The 20,744-nt window shown below is 41.8% G+C and overlaps 1 protein-coding gene across 1 annotated transcript in view; it reads left to right on the top strand.

Annotated features, from left to right (window-relative positions):
* Nucleotides 1-20,744, top strand: part of frem2b (FRAS1 related extracellular matrix 2b) — a 45,766-nt gene that overhangs the window by 11,737 nt on the left and 13,285 nt on the right. The window contains exons 3-6 of the mRNA XM_040173979.2: nt 8,581-8,727; nt 11,837-12,067; nt 14,040-14,165; nt 14,359-14,610. Of these exons, the coding sequence (XP_040029913.2) occupies nt 8,581-8,727; nt 11,837-12,067; nt 14,040-14,165; nt 14,359-14,610 (756 nt within the window). The remainder of the gene's footprint in view (nt 1-8,580; nt 8,728-11,836; nt 12,068-14,039; nt 14,166-14,358; nt 14,611-20,744) is intronic.

Here is a 20,744-nt window from a genome sequence, read left to right on the forward strand (position 1 = left end):
GTGTAAAAATGAAACAAATAACTAAAATGTTTTTGCTAAATGAAGCAGATTTGAAATCTACATTTACAATGAAAGCAGACTTAAAGAGTTTCATTTTCATTCCTGTAGACTTTTTCCATGTAATCACTTAGAGACTGTGTTTTAAAGTCTCATGTTCCCCTAAAAAAAAACGCAGGAGCACTGCGAGTCTACGATGACACAGTTGTACTGTGACATCTCTCTTTTCACGGTAGCAGAGCTTTTGTTTTGGGAAATCACTCTGTATAATGTGTTTTTCGGCCCCAGAATCCCAGCAGTGGGGCCGACCTGCTCCTCTCAGCCCTGCTGCACAATAACCATCCAGCAGCTGGGCCGATGCCGGAGAAACACGACTCTCTCCAGCTCTCAGTCTCAGCATTGAAGCCCAAAGCAGACACCTTTTAAATGCACCAACATTCACACACGCGCATTAATCAACCCCCGTTTATCCATCTCGGGGCCCAGCTGCCGGATCCTTTCATCAGAGATGAGGCTGCTTGCTAAAACGTTACATTAAGATGCTGGGCATCAACTGCGGTTTAATTGATAATTGCTTTGTCTTTGATTTCAAGCTGTTGTCTCTTTTGATTATATTGCTATGATGGAGGCCAGGAGAGAAAAAAAAGAAGCTTCTCTCATTTTCATATCATCAGCATTTTAGTATGCCAGGAAAATGTACACAGCAGAGGGAAATGAAAATATTACACGGCTTGAAGAAAACTGCCATTTTCATTCTCCCCCATGAACATGGTTTGAGTGTTTTTTGAGAGCAAGAGGGCTTTCATAAAATACAAGCCGCTGATGAAATCCTTTGGGCATTCTGTGTTTGGATCAAGCTCTGTCTCGCCGCCACCTTCTCCTCCACCTGTTTTCCCCCCATAAGTGGAGCCTGATTGGCAGCATATGAGAAGCCACCGTTGTCGAGAAAGGGGAGGGAAGAGCAGTCAGAAGTGATGAAAGATATTTGGTCCCAGTATTGGTGGGGCAACACTTCAAGCTGCTTCCTGTCACCTGCACATGAATGTGCTGATTTGCTTTTCACTCCCTCAACACCACCTGGGTTGTGTTGTTGAGCGCTGAAATGCAGTAGATGCGCCCTGGTTTTTATACCATTTTATTTACCGTAAATCTCATCAGTCTATGGTAAATATAGGTATATGTTTAATTTAATTAGATATATTTATTTTTGGTCAAACATATAAACTACTTAAAAAATGTCTAACTGCCAGCCAAATGTCCAGAGATCAACCCTCCCCCCTTAAAGAATCGGTAGGAATGTCTTTCTGCCTGAAACTTACTAGACCATGCCCGGGCTTATCTTGGTTTCCCAGGACATGGGCTGAGAGTGAGGAGTTACATATTAGCAGGTAAATGTTAAGAAAAAACAGCCACCACAGGGTGCAGGTCTGTACCACTGGTCAATCCGTTACAGCAGTAACGCTCCTTAAATCCTCAAGTCATTTGCAGAAGCTGCAACAGTTATCACAAAAGTATCCTTTATTAGATTAAAAGATAACTGACCATGACGGAGATGCAAAGAAAAAAAAAATTATACATAAAATAATAACATTTCTCTAATGTAAAAGTTGCACATGCGTACAAGGACAATGCAGGTACAGGGTGATGCTGAACAACATTCTGCAAGCATCCTTTCAGAAATCCTCTCGTACATATTTTACAACTCTGAGTTTGTTTTGCTGCACAGACTAATCTTCTGTTCAGTATATCCATAGACATTTTCAATCTTCTGTTTTTGAATGCATCCCTGCATGCTTATCTTTAACATGCAGGTATGCTGTTAGTTTAGTTTAGTCTTGAACAAAGAACCAAAGGGTCATTGAGCACTTATTCAGCTTATAGAAGCCTTTTACTCTCAAGGAAAACCTTTTCTACATTCGAGGATTTGCAAGTAACAACTGTGAGGTGCCACTGAAACATGTGAAACCAAAGGAGGACCCGCGAACAGCCTCAACAAACACCCAGCTCTATTAGCATGGAGCTCATGAATCCCTGGGACTGGGACTGGCTTTTATATTCTATGGCCTCACACTGCTGCTTTCAGCAAACAGTCCACCACTATTCGATCTGACAGCAGAGCAAACACGGTGCATTCAAGGGTCAAGACAAAAAGCATGTCCCCCTCTCTTTGTTGAGTTCATCCTACAACCTTACGTTGCTTCTCCCACATTTACACACTTCTCTTCGTATCGCCTTGTTAGATCACAATTTACGTTGTTTTCCACCTACCAGCTGAATTCCTAATTCCCATTCTATTTCCTGAGCAGATCCATAAATATTACGTTCCCCCGATTTTCAGGGCTCAAAATAATTAATTTTAGGGTTTATCTGTTAATGTACCACTTTTTGAGGAGCATTTATACAACACAGGGGTTGTGAAACATTGTGCAAAAGCTTTTTGTGTGTCACTTAACTAATATTTAGGCAACAAAACAATGGTAATGGCCGCTGCAAAACTCAAAACAACTACTAGGGAAATGGACAACCCCGAGCAGAACATTGGGTATCATATACAAAATAATAAAAATTAAAATAATACATTTTATAAAAGAGTCCAGTGACCGTACTGCACTCAGGCGGTCAGGGAGACTGTTCCCATGGTCGCCCATAGTGCGGAGCCTGGTGTTGCGGCCCCGGAGGAGCGAGCTGCTTGCGGATCTGAGGGGACATCACATCACAGAGTGTATCATTCTATGCAGATGCATTTACCTTACATCAGTACAGATGTCATGACATACACATAAAATGTCTAATGCAGGGATCTCAAACTCAAATCAGGTACGGGCAGATGCTGCCCACCTCGACCGAACGCGGGCCAGACCATTACGGCCGACAGGGGGGGGTGGCGCTTGTAAGTGGCTGCTAACAGCGGGGTTGCTACAATATAAAACTCACGAGCCGCACTAACATTAAACTTTCATTTTAAGGAGGGGGCCCAGAAAAATCGTCCTGAGGGCCGCAATTGGCCCGCGGACCGCGACTTTGAGACCCCTGGTCTAATGTGCCTAGACTTCAATGACAAGTTAGTTGAAGTTACTTCAGCAAACGTTGACCTCCCGGCTGTCAGGGTGTTCACAGTAATTAACTGGTAATGAGCAAGAAACTCTTGATTTTAAATCCACAATGACCTTTACAACTGAATGCCAGAGAAAGCCCTGCAGCTGCTAAATCGGCCGTTTGTGGTTGTTTTCCCTGCTATTCAGAGTCCATGCTTTTGCTCTCTAAACTGTGTGTGTGGCGTTAGAGGTGTGGTTAATTAAGACACTCAAGGCGGCATCTGCATTGACAGGCAGTAATGTTGTTGAAGGACAATCAAGGAATTCTTTGTCTGACGTCACCCACACAATCAAAATACGCAAAGCCCTCCCCAACGACTTTAATACTTCTTTTGCAAAACTCAAGGTCAGTTGATTGATTTATGTACTCCCTTGTAGAGAGAGAGAGAGAGAAGGAGGATTTTCATTTTTTCATTTTTTAGGTACAATGATTATAATTCTGCTGAACAAGGCCAGACAAAAGGGGTCTCACACTCTGAAAGTCAAGAGAATTACATCATCATGTTTTCTAGATCCACCATATTTATTTCAAGAAGAGCTAAAGATTTGCCCTAAAAAATATTCCAAATGGTAATTATGTTAATGGTAATTATGAGGCATTGATTGCAGCTCAACTAAATACCCTAAGCCAAACGTTTACACTGTTTTTGAGTCGTCATGATCAGGGATTAGTCCTGACCTGCTTGGTAGGACACCTTGTGCCCCTGGTTGGAAAGCAACAACCCGCAACAGAACAGATGTTCTGCAATGCGGTGCACCCAGAGTTGACTGCTTCCTAATCCTTAAAGAGTTTCTGGAAAGATTCCTTTTCAGCAATAATTCCACGGGAGGCTAATGGGATTACACTTGTACACATGTACACCATTTCATAAGAATATACCCTTACAGATTCCAACTTTCCAGCAAATAAGCGTGTTGTCTCGAGTGTTTTATGTTGCAGATGACAAATGAAATATGTGGCAGCGTGTGAAATAGCTAGAGCATAGTAGAGTCCTGGACCGGAGTAACCTTTTACTACAATCACATTGTGCAGTGTTTCCTCAAACACAATTCTCTCCTGCGCCACAAATAAAAGAGCCCCATCTGAAACAAGTGCTCTGAGAATCGTCAATGCTTTTTCACAGAGACGAGGAGGCTTAAACAAAAAGTTATTGAACAGTTCCCAGACAAACCGTATGCTATTTGGGATCAAAAACAGGTGTGAGGACTGGATAAAGCTTATTGTTTTGCTTAAAGGGTCTTTTACTGTCACTCATACTTTACATTTACATTCATGGGAACATTGAAGAACCTTTTTTTGCTTCAGGGAAGGAACATAAAAGCTTAAACTAATACGATGTTTAACCTTGAATGACTGCCGAGGAATGTTGTTTAACGCTGTTACATTTTTAAACTGCGCTCTTGTTCTCATGTGCTCATCTGACCATCACCACTATGTAGGCTACTCAGCTGTTGGGTCAGGTTCTGAATGCATAATGCCAAACGAAAAACAGAAAGAATACAATGATTATTGTTTTTTCTGCAACAAAGTGTTAGAGATATGATTCAAAAGGCCTCCCAAAGAGTATTGTAGTTCTGTTCAAAGCAATATAACAACATAAATATAATCCAGTTTTTTCTGCCGTTAATTTATTCTACAATCATAAATCTTTAAGCAAATGTTTATTTATGATACGGTCATTTAAGGTTCATGAAAAGAAAATAATTCCATCCATTGTATTCCCAATTTGGATCGAGCACTGAGTTAAATCACCGTGTGGTTCACACGTTAATCTGAAAGAACTTTCCCCGCTGAGAACAAAGCCTTACTTGCTTTAAACCATGCGTGGCTCTCTGACCCAGTACTTTTGTTCAGAAGTGCCTTCGGCATTTCTACCGCGCGCCTCACAGTGACCAGAGCGGGACACACAGGGGACAGCAGCCGGTATGGACCCTGCATAGTGGCCAGAGTGGGAGGGGGGGGGGGGGACCAGTTCCATGAAAGGCAGTGCTTGTAGAAAAGGGTTTAGGGTCTGTGAAATCATAACGAATTCTTTCAAGCCGCGGCCAACTCGTTACTGCTGGTACAAGGCTTAAGGTGATTAGACCCTCTGCTCTGCCGTGTGCTTTCTCTCGTTCAGCAGGATTATCGTGTCCAGTCTCCTCTAATTGGAGAAGTGAAAAGTTTGCTTGTATGCTGTATACATTTCTGTACTCTTCTAAACTGCACTGGCTCAGGCTTTGATAAATTGGAATTATTATGAGTGGATTGGCCCGAATAAGGTTCTTTAAATCTTTGTGGCTTCTACCACCTGTCTGAGACCTGACTTTAGCAGTTACCCATCATTACAATTTCCCCCTCTTTAAGAAAACAGTCAAATTAAAAGTGTGTTGAGTTAGAAAGAATAAATACCGGTTATACCTCACCAATATTCAAATGTAATGAAATAAAATATGGTAAAAAAGAGAAACTCCCACGGTTCTTCCTGTGTGGTCCATTTCAACACTATTTGAAAGGACTCCTTCTCCAATCCCGTGCATGAAGCCTCAACTAAAAAACTGGACTGCGAGCACTTGGCCGGTCCTGTACACATTCATCATATAGTTTTGTTTGACGTCCTTAATGTTACAGTGAAACACAGTTATAGCAGACCATGAAAACTCTTGGCTCGCAAAGTCCATTAGCAGAAGTTGATCATAAAGTATTTTGAGATGCATTGTGCCTATTGAACAGGATTCACGGGCTTGTCCCAATTGATCCTGCCTAATCCGTGTGGTGCTGAATTTGTGGGCCAACGGCCGCCTGTCTGTCTGCCTGGTTGAATGAACAGGCGAGAGGGTCCGTGGGGCATCTGGCCCCACAATGCTTCGCGGTGACCAAATAAGGGCTGTCTGCAACGTGCATTCTGGGAGGAGACCGGGGTACTAGTTGGCACAGTCCAGTCTCTCACATTCTTTGGCCTCTCTCAAAAGGCCCGTGTCCCTCAACACACATCCAGTCTGTGGGTGAACGGAACTTGTGCAGCTACATGTTTGTTTGAAGTTTCATATACGACTCATACTCACCGCTAGAGAGGGTGTTATACATCAGCGGGGACTACCTTCCCTTTTCCTCGCCAGGAGGGCAATAACGTTCACCAGTCAATTAACTCAGTGAATGAATTAAGATGACTCACACTGGAAGTTGTATGACTCCTGGTACAACCTCGTGCTTTAATGAGAATGTGAACATTGTGTAATATACAGTGTGATACACATATCGTTGTTTATGCAATTTATCCACTGTTTATGATGCACAGTTCTGGATGAAACTGCACTGCAAAGACCCCAATATTAGAGATACTGGTAGTGGTCACTAAATTCTGTCTCAGTGCTCTAAGTGCTGGTTAAAGATTAACTCTGGCGGTTTCCTTGATGCCTCTTTTGAAGTAGACTTACTCCAAACCCTGCTTATCTTAATTAGAAAGAAATCTGGAGGAGTCAAGTAGACCTCTGGAAACGAGTGCCTCCACCCCCGCTCCCCGAAGGTCACACTGCAGCTTTGCGCGCACTTAAAGTCCCAAACTCAATATCTGCAAATGTCATAGTGTGATTGCATGTTGTATAATCTGTGAGCATAAATTATATTTTTTCTGAGATTTGAAGGCGCAGCTGGATGTATCCACCTTAGATCTTGCCGGATATCCGACATGAATAATTAATATAGCAACTGTCATCCCTTTTGTGAATACTGTTGGATGAAACAGGTGCTTAACGCGATTCACGTTTAAAAGGCGAGCTGCCCGTTTGATGCCTGGCGTGACGTGTAGGTTGTTTCTTCAGTGGCGTGTAAACATTATTGAAACGTATTTGGTACTTGGGATGAATCCTGAACGGTAAACAGCTCTACATGCGTTTGACTGTAGAGAGATGATTCTCCAGTTTCTAGGATTATGCTTGAGAGTATTAGCGAATACCTTCTCTGTTTACCTCCCTCACCCCGTTGGTGGAGGGTCTGAAGAATATGAGGGGTAACATGTATCACGTTTTCATAAAAAAGAAAAGGGAAAACATGTTTGGTGCCTCTCTAATTCTAGTAATAATAAAGTAGATAATAAAGTAAGTTAATCTCTGTATATGCAATGTTTGTTGCTTTTAACATACATTATTGTGAGAAAAATGTGGCTTTCTTTTTTTGTATATCATTACAGGTTTGAGATTGAATAGTTGTTGTTATTGCTTGTTTGTGTGTACTTCTAATGCATGCTGTTTCCATGCTGTTTGTGATGCAAATTCTGGCATAGCACCAAATAACAACTTATTTGATTAATAGACAAATGGGTTGTGCACAAGCACAGTGTGTTGATGGCTGAGTAGATCGACAAACAACACCAACTATAGAAACCTGAAGTGTCACATACAAAAAAATATTAATTTAGTGGAATGCAACGGCAAAGGAAGTGCTAAAACAATTTCTTCTCAAGTCAGTGATTCCTAAACAATGCTGCAGGTGATTGTTTTCCAAGAGATAAAGGAACCCTGTGTTCTTGGGAATGTCATGAAATGAAGCGTCCCCCTCCCACCATTATATCAGGAGGGCGCCCGGAAGTCTGGAATTGAAATTAGTTTATCCATATGTCCGTGCATGCACGTGGCGCTTGCACCAGCGGACAGACTAGCCCAGCCACCCCCTCGTCCCCCCCCGTCAACCGATCCGTTCGCACCGAGCAGGTGCAGAGAACATTTCACACATGCACACACACTCAGACACACAAAGCAGCAAATGCATGCACCCTCACACATAATAAAACACCCCCGGTGAATGTGTATAGGTCCCACTGTGGCCATGGGGGAAGAAAATGGACACAGCGGAGCGGTCAGTTGGACGTAACCGATTTACGGACCATAACGACAGGAAGGGGGGGGGGGGGGGGACTCTTAGTCGAGTCTAAGACAAACAACAGGGAAACCTCTGAACAATGTCCAGGCCGCCTCCCAGCAGTTGTCCTTTTATTCCACTACTTCCAGTGCCACCAGATGTTTGGTGGCTCAGTCATATGTATGTGAGACCAGTGTGGTGCATCGTAGTTTTAGCCTGAACCTGTGTGTACGTGTTGTCAGTGCTCGATGCCTCTGATCTGATCTGAGTCTTTATGGCCATATGGTAGCACCAATGCACTTCTTAACCTCTGCCTTTGAATTCAAATTCAAACGGAAAAGATGACCAAACTAAGTTCAGATAGCAAAGAAGACTGATTTTACCTTAATTAGAGATGAAGCAATTAGACAACATAAACTCCATTCCTTTAGCATGCAGGCTGTGAAACCCCTCCCACATTACAGTAAGTGCTGGAAAGTACCAAAGTCAAGTCTTAAGTCTCAAGAAAGAAATCATTCCAATATAACAGATATATGATACAGATATATTTATATATACAACAGATTATTAGGTGACCTTTTCTTTTCTTCTGCAGCAAATGATGTGACGTCAATTTGTTTCTTTTACTTGATTCACTGAATTGGTTTGCAGGTGGCAACAAATTGAAGAACCAGCAGTTCCGTTTAAACTGGGCGTGGATCTCTTTAGAGAAGGAACACTACGTGGTGGATGAAGAGGTCAAGTTCCTGGAAGTGGTGCTGAAACGTCGGGGCTACCTGGGAGAGACTTCATTCGTTAGTAAGTAGAAACTGCCTTTGTTTTTGATTAGAAAATGTTCAAAAAAATCTTAAAAATAACAAATTAATTAATAAGTAAGTAAATGTATTCATATGTATATGTAAAATTTTGTAAATGAAAAAATTATTAAATACATACTACAAAATTAAATACAAAAAGCCCCAGGCCCTAGGTATGCTAGAGGATTTTCAGTAAGGTAGATGGCTCACATTACACATTTTGTAGAATACACATTCAAGTTATTCCTGCATCCACGCTAAAAACGTATTTGCTTTACCTAAGAGAGTATTTACCTCAAAATGTCATTGAATCTTCTCATCAGTTATTCTGAAAGCTTAAGTTCAAAGAAACAAAGAAAATGTAGAAAAAACATCAGACAGACACAGCTACATGCAGACTTATATATTTAAGGAAAACTAAGGCTGAGCTAGACGTCCTTCGAGATAATAAAGGTCATGACCTTTAACCTGACCTCTCCGGCAGTACTTACGTTCCAATCGCATAAAAGCACATGACACTCCCTCAGGGACCACATGAGCACATGAAGAAGGTCACACAGCGCTGATGTCCGTGGCAAGGCGCAATTCCAAACGTTAGTAGAGGAAATGTACTGTCCAGAACTAAACAGACAGCGACTCTTAACACGGTAAAAATAACAAGCTGCTTAATGATATATATGCATGGAAGAAGTCAAAGGTCAAATCTCATCGTTTGCTATGCTGCCATCCGTGTCTTTGTATGCCAGAGGCCGTCAGAGTGACAAGCATCTCTAAGGTGATATGGAAATTTAGTCGACCTTAATAGTGCCTCATACTGTCTGTGCACACTCACTGTATCTGTGAAATAATTAAAAAAACATGTTAAAGCAGAAAATCCCAAACTATGGAGATACACAGGAGGATATGGTCGATAATACTACAAAGTGAGAAGTAAATACCTTCGAATCTGATTTGAATTATATTTTTTGTGTTGAGACCAAAAGATAATTGCAAACAATTATTAATCAACCAAATGTACCTTGCCCGAGGAGCTCAAACAATCTCATAATTGTCCCGTCTATGCTTTTCTGGAACATCACTACTGTTTTATTAATGGTTGCATTATAAGTTAAAGCAGCGCTATGTTGAACTTTGGATGCACTCTGTGTTCATTGCTCAGAGAAATCATGCCTAGAATTTTCAACATGTTCGAAACGACGTGTGCTTTCAAGGCCAAACCGTAGCTTTTCGTGGTGCAGTCTTCTTGTGATAGAGGCAGCATGAAGGGAAATTATAATGGATGAGAGATGATGATGCACCTCTCCGTGCTGGTGATGGAAAGCACACAAAAGAAGCTGCAATTTTCATTTTTTTTTCAAGTCAGGACCATTTGATTGTACAGCGCCCTGAAAAAATAATGCTTCATGCCTGTTGGTACTTTGAGGGCCAAAGTACCAACAGCCATGAAGCATTATTTTTTCAAAGTCAGAAATGGTGAAATATTTTATGTTTTCCAATTCTCATTAGAGTAAAAGTACAGTTTATATTCATGCATTGATTATTTGATCACACACCAATCTGTCCTTTTTTATGTTAGTACCATCAGATGGCTTTTGAAATACATGGTTTTTTTTCAATTTCTTACCAAGAAATTAATTTGCTTACTTCACTGAACACGGACCAAAGTTGTTTCAGGCTTAGTGTGTGATGCCAGAACAAACTTTTTTGGACGGATTATTTTTTTCATACATGCATAAAAACAGTATGCTGCACCAGTGAAAACAAAAAAAAGAGCATTCGTTACTTTCTCAGACTAATCATTTGGAGTTTCCCAGTCCCTCTGTTGCTCAGACTGAGGAGAGCAAAGGCTGCAAACCGTGTTTGTAGGCCACAAGCAGCCTGACTGACAATGGAAGCCATCCATCTGCCTCTATGTTACAATGAGAAAGCCACTGATCCCGGGCCAGTAGCTTCCCATGAAGGCTGGGCATATCTCCTCTTGCCCAGCCTGCCTGAGTGAACACTGATCAGAGGAGCACACTGGTGGGTTGCCGCTTCACTGCTTAATGCGCACAGTGCAGGTGTAACTAGTTTTGAGGGTGCAATGAACCCACCTGCCGCAAACCCTCTGAGAGGCCGCTGTGATCTGGACTGTGGCATTTTGCTGGAGATCAGATCATCAAATCTTACTCGCTCTTTCTCTGAGCTACTCTTTGAAGACAGCTGATTTTTCAAGCTCCATTGAACTTGATTATTTCATTTGACCACATATGTGCGGGGGGGGGGGGGGGGGTTTCCTTCTGTCTGTACTTGCGTATCAAATCCCACATTTTTCTCATCAAAGAAGAGAATGGTAATTTTCTTAAAAGCCCAAACGCTTTTCAAGATCTTTTGTAGTCATTATGCAATATTTAGCTTTTTCTTTCCCTTTCTTCCTTCTTCAGTTGCAAATAAACAACATTCTTTTTTATTCATTACGTTTTTCATGCTAATACTAGTGCTTCAATTATACAGTAATTTCTAGTTTACTACATGCCTTGGGGTGTGCAATTATTGTCTTGCTATTTAGTGCAAGGCCCCTGCTGCTTGTTTTGTGGCCAGATAACAAAGACAAAGGAGCGTCTGTGTGACATTTCACCAGCTTCAGTGCTCCCGCTGAACAAGAATCCTGCCACTGTCCCGGCTACAGTGACTGTAGGCCCCATCAAACAGTTCACATGCTGAAGGTCAGACATTGCAAGTCAGCCTCCAATCGCTGCTGCAGAGACCAGGCTGACGAGGAGTAATTGGCTTTATTCCCAGGCAGCCATTGGAAACGCTGGGGGTGAGAGGCTGCACAGAGGCTTTGGGTTAGACCAACTCGGACGGACCTGACATTTTTCGGAAAAAATATCTGTTTAATTGTATAAAGATACACCCTTTGGAACTGTGCCGTTTTATAGTCACACAGGTACCAGGACGCAAAGAATGCACATTCATCACACAGACGTTTGTTTATTAAAAGATAGAAATGAAACATTAATATAAATGGTTGTTGGTACTAAAACCTGAACAAAGTGCTTCATACTCTGACATGCCTGATGCTGCCTGATTATTATAATAATTATTTTTCCCCCCACGTACTTCCTAAGGTATTGGCACAACGGATGGCACTGCACAAAAGGACAAAGATTTTCGGGGGAGATCTCAAAAACAAGTGCAGTTCAACCCGGGGCAGACCACAGCCACCTGGAAGGTGCGGATCCTGTCGGACAGCGAGTACGAAGTGTCAGAGACCTTCCAGATCGTTCTGTCTGAGCCGGTGATGGCAGCCCTTGAATTCCCTGAGATTGCAACAGTGGAGATCCTGGACCCTGAAGATGGTCAGTAATGATAAAGGTTTACATTCAACAATATTTTTGCAAAATTAAATAAAACCCAAATCAATTGCTAGAGAATGTAGCCCACTCAGGTTTTGGGGGAAGCTACAATAGAGATCGACAGCTGAACTTTTCATGGCTTTCTTGAATATAGTTGATTGTTTGATGCCACGTGTCTAATGGTAGATCATGTGACATATATTTTGCATAGACGTTGAACAGTCATACAGAGATTAATCTTTTATAGACATGTCATACTTCGGTCATATTTTGAATAGGGGGTTCAGCCTCAATGCTACTGAAAAGTAGCACAGCACATGTGCTTTCCTTGTGGGTTAGAACATTAAATACAACCCAGAAAGCAAGAGGTGAAGGCAATGTTTTTTTAAGTGAAAGCAGGCAAGACGAAATAAGTCATCAAATTAGGCTACATCTCATGAAATGTATTGTATTTTAAAGATCAATTTTACCTAAAGTTGTATATGTTTCTGGCAGCAGAGGTCAGTTAAGGTCCAAGAGTCATCTCGGCTGTATTCATGTTTTAAAGGAATGTTTCTCTCCATCTCCCCAAACATTTTAAATACTGAATGAATTCACATAAAAACTGAATGCGGAGGGAAACAAACACCATCGTGAACCCATCTTGATGGATGAAATAGCTACATAATGAGTAAAAAGCCAACTGTATTTATGCGGAGTGCTTTCTTTCCGAAGTGTAGATAAACAATGTAAAAAGGGAATACGAATAAACCACCGTGACCTCCCTTCCATCTGAAATGGAAAGCTAAATGGAACAGATGAGCGCTGATACTGAAAACAGCTTGACTGGGATGGAGTTGAGAAAACAACTGCACAGTATGAATATGGATATCGCTCCTCGTCGTCCCATGGGACTTCACTGGGTGAAAAGGAAGAATTTGTAGTCAACAATGTATCCTAATCAGCATGTTTACTTGGACAAACAACAAAACAAGCTGCTATCTAATCTAATCCAAGCTTGGTTTCTTTATTCCTTTAACAGATCATTATCATATTGTTATACTGTTTATGGTTTCTGAAGATTTTTTTGGTATTACGGCCTCCCAAGGTCAAATAAGCTCTGCAGGCTCATAAAAATGGATTTCTTGTTGCTTTTCACTGAGAGCCGAATGATGGAGCAGCCTGGGGGGGCTGCCACCATGAAACTGAGAAAAATAAATGATCTCACTGCAGCTCAGGCTGAAGAGCTGAAGACAGCTTACTGTTTGAAACAAGCAGGTGAAAAGCGGTTGGCTTACCAACACCATGTTAATGTGGGCTCTTTTGTTTTATGGCTACAATGTTGCTGTAGTTTATTACATTCCTGGTTGTCGTATGCAGCTCTGAGGAGGAAGGAGACAAAGAGATGGAAATCTGCCAGTAAAACTATTGAGTCGAAGAACAAATAGTTTAACTTGTCTCTGCTTGTAGACAGAATTAACCCTCATTTTTTATTCAGGCGTTTAGTTTAAATTTAGTATTTCTAATTCCCTATTGTTTTCAGAATCAGCACACTCTGTGTTGTTCTTTGTGTCACTGTAAGCTAACTCGGGGTTGTAGTATTTGCCGCTGACAGTAGATGGTAACTTTTGATTTAACATAATAGAGGCAAAGCTGCAATGAGAGCTGCAATCCTGTGTGTCAAATGTTACCGATGAAATAATGTCACACGTTGTTTTGATGTCTTGAAGGTTTCTTTTTTTTTACAGGATATCCAAATGAGCTTGTTCAATTTCCCTGAACAAAAGATCATACACAGTGTAGTGGGGGGTATAAAGGAAATAAAGGGTATTACCGCCTCGTAGGAGAGGACACTCATTTCCTGCTTTGTAACCGACCCATCTACCTAGCCAGACAGAAGTGATTCCACCGCACCAAAAGTCAGATACAATTTAACACAAAGGTATTTAGTATGGTTAACACACTATGTCTGAAGTGTGTGGATGTTTCTCTACAGAGTCGACAGTGTTCATTCCCTCAGAGGCATTCAGCATCGAGGAGGACGTCGGCGAGCTGCTTGTTCCAGTGCGCCGGAGTGGAGACGTCAGTCTGGAGCTGATGGTCATCTGCTACACTCAACAAGGTAACTGAGACATTTTTGGGGGGGGGGGGGATTTAAGGGGTGAACTTAAAAGTGAAGAGATTCGTTTCTATTCAAATCATCCTGAAATATTAATTCAGTGATGCATGTTAACGTTTTTATTGAAAAATGAGTCAAGTATTCTGTGGCAAAGTCAGAATTATTAACTTTGTTCTCTGTTATTCTGCCAACTCAGTTTCGGCCACGGGCACCATCCCCACCACAGTGCTGTCCTACTCTGATTACATCTCCAGGCCTGAGAACCATCACAGCATCCTGCGCTTCAACAAGGGAGAGGTTGAGAAATCCTGCCGCGTGGTTATCATTGATGACTCCCTGTACGAAAACGAGGAAAGCTTCAATGTCACCCTCAGCATGCCTATGGGGGGTCGTCTGGGCTCAGAGTTCCCCGTGGCTCGAATCACAATCATCCCCGATATGGAAGACGGTAAGATGACATTACACTGATCAGGACTGGGAAGTTAAAAGCAATATGGTTTCAAATACTCTGTCCAGGTACAATGAATGAAATGGCATTGCTGAATGAATCCCTCTGTCCATTTAGGAACGAGTTCTCTGTTCCTTTTTCAATTGTGACTAAAGCCTCAAGAAAATGAAGATTGAATTTGTTCCTTGGCTACAAGGGCTTTCATTTGATTTAGACAGAGATTTTTACGTATTCTTACAATCTCTTATGAAATATATATATATGGATAAGCTCGTACAATAGCTGACAATGTTACTGAAAAACGTTTTGTAAGTGCATTATCTTTTGCTGAATTGATTCCAAAAAAGAAAATTCAAACAGTTAGGCTGGTGGGCAGACAGACATATATATATATATATATATATATATATATATATATATATATATATATATATATAATAATTTTTGTGCACGTGAAAATCGGGTGAGTGTGACCTTTGTGTTAGTGCTCGCGTGACAACGACTCGGTAGAACACGCTCGAGCCTCCTTCCTGGAGGAAACACTTTATCTCGTCTCTGCGGGCTGAGACTGGGGGGGCTGATCGTAGTCTCCCATATCTTCCTGACGCCTCTTTGTTCCCCAACACCTCACGGCCATTCCTCAGGTGCCTATCGCTCTGACGATCTCCGCAAGCGCCGCTCTGAAGTCAAGACTGATTGAAAACACTAGCACTCAAAGTCCCAGCACCTTCCTTTTTTCCTGGAATTAAAACCCATTCATTGCTGCATAAATGGGGGTGATGATGCAATATTCAGCATTCTGAAAAACACATTTTTTGCATTTAAATTATTCAAAAACGTATAATAGACCCTCCTGTTTTCATAGTACTATACGTGCTGTTCAAAGACTTGTATCTTTTCCCTTAACCGTGACGACCGCTGAAATATCTGCATCAATTAATGATAATCTCGAGTGCTTTATCAAGTATTCGGAAATCAACATTAGAGCTAAAGATGAGCGTGAGAGCGCAGCAGCAGTTTTCTGACGCTGTAACAGGTTATTGGCCTCCTGTTGTCTCACGGGACTCAACGCGCACACACACACACACACACACACACACACACACACACACACACACACACACACACACACTTCAAGTGGATTTGACTTGAGGAAAGAAGAGGTTTTGTGGTTGGAATGTTTTCTTACAGTAGCACCATCCGGTGTAACCTGAGAGTGAGTGCGGCGCCCTTTGACCTCCGCTGCTCCCGGGTGTTTACTCCAGTCTGCTGAGACTCACAGGTTTGTAATGGGATGTGAACCAGTCCGTCCTTGCAGCCTTCAGCGTGCTGCAGGTTTACCTCTCCCAACTATTTCCACAGTGTCCCTCTTTATGTGGATGACTCTGGCAAGTCATGCACGTCTTGATTGGAGACTCTATTGATTCATGGCTTACTGTGAATGTCTGACTCAGTCACACACTGATGAGGGTCGAGTATGTTTGAGAAACACGGGGGACTAACAAGTGAAGCATATAATTATTGTAGTAGTAGTAAATTAGACGAGTCAACTTTACGAATGCAGAACAGATGTTCTCAGAACAAAGGCACACGGTTGACTGTAACAGAAGGTACTTCTTTAGTGGGACACAGTATATTCATGATTGCACTTGGTTTATTGAGAATCAGCCAGTGTGCAACTGTTTTAAACAATTCATGTTTGTAAAGTCAATTAATTATAAGAAATGTTCTCGCTCTGCCAACGAGGGCTCCTCTGGCTCAGTGGATTATCACTCAAAAACAGGAAATAAAGAATGCTCTGTGCATTTTAGCATTAACTGGACTCTGTAACCATGTTTTCCTTGGCTTAGCGTCTTAAGTGCCAATCAAAATCGACTTCTTCCTATCGGCTGCGAGACAACTCCAGACGCACAAGGTTGCCATGATTGGCAAGGCCAAAATTCAGCCTCCTCGTGGAAACATTCTCTGTGTAGGTTTGTTGTCATTGTCAAATTGTGATTTTTCCTGTCGTCAAGACTTTCAACGTGGCATTGAAAGAATCAATGCCTGAAGCTCTTGTCCCGACAGCCCGGCTCCTCAATATACAACCGAGACATCAGACATGCGCACACAGACACACACACAAGCAGAACGTGTGTAAAGTTTGGCCAGCAACACATCCAAAAGTATGATTTGGATTAGATGCTGGAGGTGTTTGGGTTGCCTGCACCCACTGAATAAATGCAACGTGAGGAGCAGGGAGAAACACGCTGGTGTTAAGCCTTCATATCTTCCTGAAGGAGGTGATAATGAAATGGCTTTGGTACTGATGCTGAAGTAAATGGCAAATACCTGTGAATCAAGCACAAGCAGACTAATTTCTTGTTTGGAGGTTAGAATGGCAGCAGCAGATTCATTCCCACTGTTAAGTTCAGCTATCTTGTCGTGGTATTATTATTCAAGTGTAAGTCCAGCTGCCTAACTTTCACATCCGTCTTTGTCATTCCTCTTGCAGCATTAGCGGGGCACTGCGTGTACATGCATGGAAAGAACCCCCCGCCTTCCCCCGCCTGTGAGGGGTTGATGCGGGTGCTCCATGCGTGTGCTTTCAGCCGCTACATGGAGCCATGTGCTCAATGTTCTTAGAAACACCAGTGATATCAGCAGAAACGTATGTCAGCAATACGTCTTCTTTTCAAGTCAGCAAACCAGAGCGGCGATGTGATGAAATTAGAAGCCACGGGGCACCGATGTGTGCGATCCCTGCTTCGTGCAAACACACAGTAGCCACTCACGTAAGAGGCCACACAAGTGCTGTGGGAGGTGGAGTGCCTATCGTCTGCCAAATGTGTGAAGTCAATCTGACAATTTATGGGAATCTAAAAAGTGAATGTGTACAGCTTACAATAAGCAGTTTACTGTCACAACAACCAGTTTTGTTCAAAGTCTTTCAAACAAAAACGTTAATTTCACTTACTGGCCGACCTTCCCCTGCAGTGAGTGAGTATTTTAAATCAGCTTTGTTTGAAGTAAAAACCATCAGACTTATATGGCTCAGGAATCGTTATTTATGCAACTTAAGGAACTTTGTGGGCAACTTATATCAGAAAAAGATCAGACGAAAATCAGACTTGTCTTTGAATCAAAGATCAAAAGACAAGAAAACCCAGCTGGGTGGTCTCCCAAATAGGTGAATCCAATTCAAAAACAGATAGTGTACATTGCAAAATGTTCCTGTATACATCGAACAACATTTGGACTTCTGGAGTTCTTTCACATTCATTTTGACTTTAAATCCATGTTTAAGTCTATACGCTGTAAGTTAATCTTTAGAAATGGAGTCATAATGTTAGAGATGGGGGACTGTCAATCACTGCCTGGTGCTTTACTGTGGAAATCTTAGTTGCGGAACATTTACAACTAAAGTAACCAGTTTATTTAATTGAATCCTTTATTTTTTAACATAATTCAAAAACTGAAAATTACTTCTCCATATTACAAAACATCTACTATCATCGCATGTTGCAATGTCACATTACACAATAAGATTGCTACTCTGAGAAAAAAGCAAACCACAATCAATTATGAGAGACAGGGCGACTAAAGTAAAGACAATTGTTCATTATATATCACATGTGATGATAAAGTCTTCAGACAGGTGTTGGGCAGACTATACCGGGGGATTGGTAATGGATTGGCCTCCCCGGTGGATTCCAGAACTGGTGGGGGTGTTGGCTAATGAGGCTGCCAGAATGACGAGTTGATGACGCTGATGAATCTGATGAAGATTGGGCAGAGATTTAAGTACAAGTCCAGCTTCCTTACTTCTGTCCAGTACATCTGAAAGAGAGGTAAAGGGAGGGCATCGCATCCTTCTTCCTTCCTTCATGTCATTCCTCTTGCATATTGGGCATAATTGCCACATGAACGTACCGAAGGAAGAGAGAGAGAGAGAGAGAGAAGGTAGGCTAGCAGGTTGCAGCAAGATGATAGGCAATCAATATAATTGTCCTGTTGTGCATATTGGATTAACGGCTGTCCTGATTGACAGCCCCGAACAATGACCGCAAAGTAAGTATTGAGTGAGCATGCGTGACCATTGATCGGTAGATGTTTGAGAAATAAGCTATGGGATTCGGCATACAAAAGTATTGTCTTTCTGTCTGAACCTACGCTGGAGCTTCATTTGTCACCGGCCTGTGGGTATCGGGTATTGGGAAGAGACAATATTGCCTCCCAGTTTTGACAGACGTCCATGAACTTTTTGTTTCCTGCAGCAGTGCTTCTAGTCTAGTCAAGGCCTACAGCAAACACCATTGTCTATCTATCGACCCCTGCTAATTGTTGAGATTGTCTCTCACATGTTAGATTACCCGACGGCTCTGAAAACCTCAGGTCCTTATATGTCACCTGTTTGTTTTTGTCATTTAATTCAAACATTTAGATCAACAATTCATTTTTAAACATGGACAATGAGTGGGAGGGATGGATTTAAAATAGCTGCCAAGAAAGTGCCAGACAATACTGAAGAGGAGCAGACAAATATGTGAAAAACTTGAATTAAAAAATAAGCGACATAAGTGACAGCCTGACAAAGCTGGTAAACAGTATCTCAAAGACAGCAGAATGCAATTTCACAAGAAGCATTTAAAGAGCGAGGCTCAAATCGAGACGGTCAATAAAAACATAAAAGCAAGTAATGATTTGTGTCATTATGTGTTAAAGCTGGTTGTTGTTTTACATTATTAAGAGATATCTAAACACACCAGCTAATATCCTTTCCCATGCCTTACAAAGCATTACAAAGAAATACACAGAATCAACTAATGTACAAATCGACATATTAAACTTTTAGGCTGCAGCAGAAAATGTGTTTTTGTCTGGCTAATTGCCTTTTACAACAGGGTCATGAATTACGTTAACTAGATTCTCAATTAAAAGGTACACTTTCTGACATTTTGGCACGTAAGACTGTAAAGTTCATAAGTAGTCCCGGCGTTTTACAGTATCCACAGCTGCTATCTTCACAATACCTGCTATTTTCTTGGGGCAGACCATCTGCACACAAGCATCTGCACCTTTTTGTTTCCACTTGGCACCTTTGGGTTTGGTGAAACTTGTCTTTTCTTGCAGAGATAATTGCTGTTTGATATTGACTCGGCATCCGGGAAAATGTTTCGGTGGTTGGGGCTGTAAGACATGAGAATGCTTGTTCAGCAGGACTTCACTTGTGTATTTATAGTCTTGTGTGAGTTGCCTGTAAATTTTCCTCTGGCTCTAAAGGTATGATTATGGGCTGTTTTAAAGATGGGCAGGTCCCTTGCGTGTGCAGTATATCCTGGATGGGGACAAATCAACTCACCCTGTCATTATTTATCACCTGGATTTCTGTTCATTTTGATATAAACAGATGTCCAAAGTGCTCACGCAGAGAGACGCCAATCATCAGCCATTAGACCATCAAACTCAAATATTTCAATGTTTCTTGGTTATCAACACTTTAAGTTGTAGATTACTAAACAATGAGCTTCTTTTGTATAATTACGGTATTGGAGAGAGATTTATTGAACCCAGTGGACGGAGGAACATTTACCAGCACTCGATTGAATCCCTCCATTAGAGAAGCCACTTAGCGCTGTGGGAATGTCATGCAAAGTTCAAGTGGAATCAAGCAGCTCGGGACGCTCGGGACGCCCTCTCTCTTTGGGCCGCTTGTTTTATTTTGTGGTCACATATGTGCAACGGTAAGGATATTTTGTTTTCCTTTAATACTAGATAAGAGAAAACCGTTAAATATGTAGTTTTTTGAATAAATGAAAGTTTTTAAACTTTATATCATTTTCCGCATTAGGCTGGTCTATCTCTGGATCATCCACTTCCATCCGGGTAACCTTAGATGTGCTGTGTGCCACAGAACGGTGCTGCTGGATGGGCTGATGGAGCATGTGGTTTACCTTCCTGTTAATGGGCCGTGGCTCTTTGAAGTTCGTCTGCATCCCAAACTTTATCTGATTACTGGACTAGTACAACAGGGCCCAAGTTGCTGGCTGCCAACCTGGTAGATCCGATTACCCCTCCTGTTGGGGAGCCGGTGCAGGCAGCCAAAACCATCTTTGTTTAGTTTCTCGGTTGGGGAGAAATCCTGGCAGCTGCGA

Source organism: Gasterosteus aculeatus, chromosome 1 (genome assembly GCF_964276395.1).
Source record: "Gasterosteus aculeatus chromosome 1, fGasAcu3.hap1.1, whole genome shotgun sequence".
NCBI classification, from domain to species: Eukaryota; Metazoa; Chordata; class Actinopteri; order Perciformes; family Gasterosteidae; genus Gasterosteus; species Gasterosteus aculeatus.